Below are 2403 nucleotides of genomic sequence, written 5' to 3' on the forward strand. Positions count from 1 at the left end.
TCCAAATAAACTAAAAAATTTCGTAATTCTGATGCTTTCCATCTAGATAATTCTGTTAAGCTTCGTGATTTTCTATTAATCTCAGAAGGTATAAATGAACAAAATTCCATTAATTTATTCGATATTGAATCAATTGAACGATAGCATAACTTTACGTTACGTTTACCACTTATCCAAGTATGTAGTAGTTTTTTTGTAACACCTAAACACACCGCATGCATATAATCAGTTGGGAACTGTGTAACCATTCCACATTTTACTTCAAGTAGGGGCGAAATGCCAATATGATGATCTTCATCACGTTGTAAAACAAATGACTCATCTATTCTTCTTCTTGCATTAGTACTTCTTAAAATAATACGTCCTTCAAAATATGTACCACTCTTTTCACATTTCTCACAACAAGAATATCCATTATGATTTTTTATTTGTTTTACATAAGCCCGAGCAGGAGCATCGCATATGAAACTGTGAATTTTAATGTTAAAATATCTGTCATTAACTCTAAGTCCATTCTTTAACAAAAAAGAAAGTTCTTCTATAAAATCTGCGAGATATAATTGTAAGGGAAATGGTTTAGACTGACCATAAAAAACTCCTATGGCTTGGAAAATGGAGGCATTTTCATATTTTTAACAAGTCCTAAAATAGGCCATAAATGGTTCTTTATGCTATTAAATAAAGGAAGTCCATTGATGTTGAAACTTAGTTCTATCGTTGTCCCAACATAAAATTTAGATATATATTCTAAATTTCGCGTTAAACTAATATGGCAGTATTCTCCGGTATCTAATTTCTTTTTGTTAATAGATAGTGGAGTTTGTAACAAAGTTTTAGAGTTTAAGGGCAATTCTGGGTGAAGATTATGCATAAAATGTAAAAGATCTGTTAAGGTGGAATGAGTTATATTGTGCTTAATAGCCCAGTGATTTATGAAGTTACGAAGATTCAAATCAGGTGTGTCTTTATCTTTTATATTAACAACGTTATCTAATTCGCAACTTAAATCTAAAGAAGACTGATTTTCGGTATGCTCATTATCACAAGTATTATTCTCGTCGTCAGAAGCGACATATATTTTTTCTTCGCTAACGTTATAATCTCTTCGTATTTTATCAGCCTTAACGTTTTTCTCTTTATTAGATTGTTGGACATTCGACACAATCAAGTCTTTAAATAATTTTACCTTTTCATTGGCAATTCTTCGATATGTTTGTCGTTTCCCAATGCAACCTTTTCTATATGACATTAAAGACATGCTGCAACTAATTGTTGTTTATTTTTTTAAAACGTTGAGGAGCGTGTTTTAACCAGACTTTTATTGAGTCCTCGATGGCCTGATTGTTAGCACCTGGTGTTGTACATTTCACTGCATCTGAAAAATTGAAGTAATGAAAGAATTTTGATACGTTTAAAAACTTTTTAAACATTTCTCAATATTATACATTTACTATGTTATGTACAATAAAATAAAAGATAAGAATAAAAATACAAAAGATGTACGACAAAGAAAAAAAAATTTTACCTATTATAATATCTTTTATCAATAAAGAATGAAAAGGTTTCTTTGGTAATCGTTTCCCATAAAAACTATACTTTTGAGACAATTCATCTGAAAACAACTGTTTCAAAATTTCATTTGTTTTGCTTGTAATATCTCGACCTCCTAAAGTCGACAGAAATGAATGCTACAAACAAAATTTACAATTATCATACAGATTAATAAAAAATTAACAATCTCGGCAAGCTGCGTTGTTTACAACCCATTCGAAAATTCGTTCTTGAATTTTTTCGATAAAAAATAATTTTATATAAGCAATTGGATTGAATATTTGATTTTGGTACCTATTGAGTATTGTAGTAAAGATGATGCTAAATAATTCTAAATTTTTATGAATATCTTAAGATTTCTGGCTTCTTGCGTTGTCTATCTCTTTTTATTGACGTCAGAAGCATGAAAATGCATGCTAAAAATTCTTGCGAAATACATTGAAATAAAAATATATATCCATAAAGTAATGCAGGATTCACACCGCGTCCGATATCCGATATCCAATCTATTCTCCTATTGGATATCGGACGCCGCACGTCGGACATCGGTGTGAATCCTGCATAACACTTGCAATCGATTAAAAAAATTTGTAAAATATTCCGTGTTCTCCTCATTTGCTCTAACAATCAATCATTTATCGTAAATTAACGTGACATACAATTGTAAGATATAAAGTGAACTGAGATAATACGAGTCATATTGACAAACCAATAACTACTAAGAAGAAGAGAGAGAATGTACTGAGGTAGGGAATCTGGGTAGCTCATTGGTAAGAGCAGTCACCCGGATAGCGAAAGGTCCCGGGTTCGAATCACGGTCCAGCAAACTCCGGCTTCCGGTATATTTTTCTC

General features: G+C 31.3%; 1 protein-coding gene across 1 annotated transcript in view; it reads right to left on the reverse strand.

Annotated features, from left to right (window-relative positions):
• Nucleotides 1-718: 718 nt before the first annotated feature.
• Nucleotides 719-2403, reverse strand: part of LOC116849344 — a 6070-nt gene continuing 4385 nt past the window's right edge. The window contains exons 5-6 of the mRNA XM_032826401.1: nucleotides 1526-1622; nucleotides 719-1375 (exon numbers count right to left, since the gene is read on the reverse strand). Coding sequence (XP_032682292.1) covers nucleotides 1266-1375; nucleotides 1526-1622 — 207 coding nt within the window. The 3' untranslated portion in view covers nucleotides 719-1265. The remainder of the gene's footprint in view (nucleotides 1376-1525; nucleotides 1623-2403) is intronic.

Source organism: Odontomachus brunneus, unplaced genomic scaffold (assembly GCF_010583005.1).
Source record: "Odontomachus brunneus isolate Ranch 3 - 2012 unplaced genomic scaffold, Obru_v1 Obru_scaffold_112, whole genome shotgun sequence".
NCBI classification, from domain to species: domain Eukaryota; kingdom Metazoa; phylum Arthropoda; class Insecta; order Hymenoptera; family Formicidae; genus Odontomachus; species Odontomachus brunneus.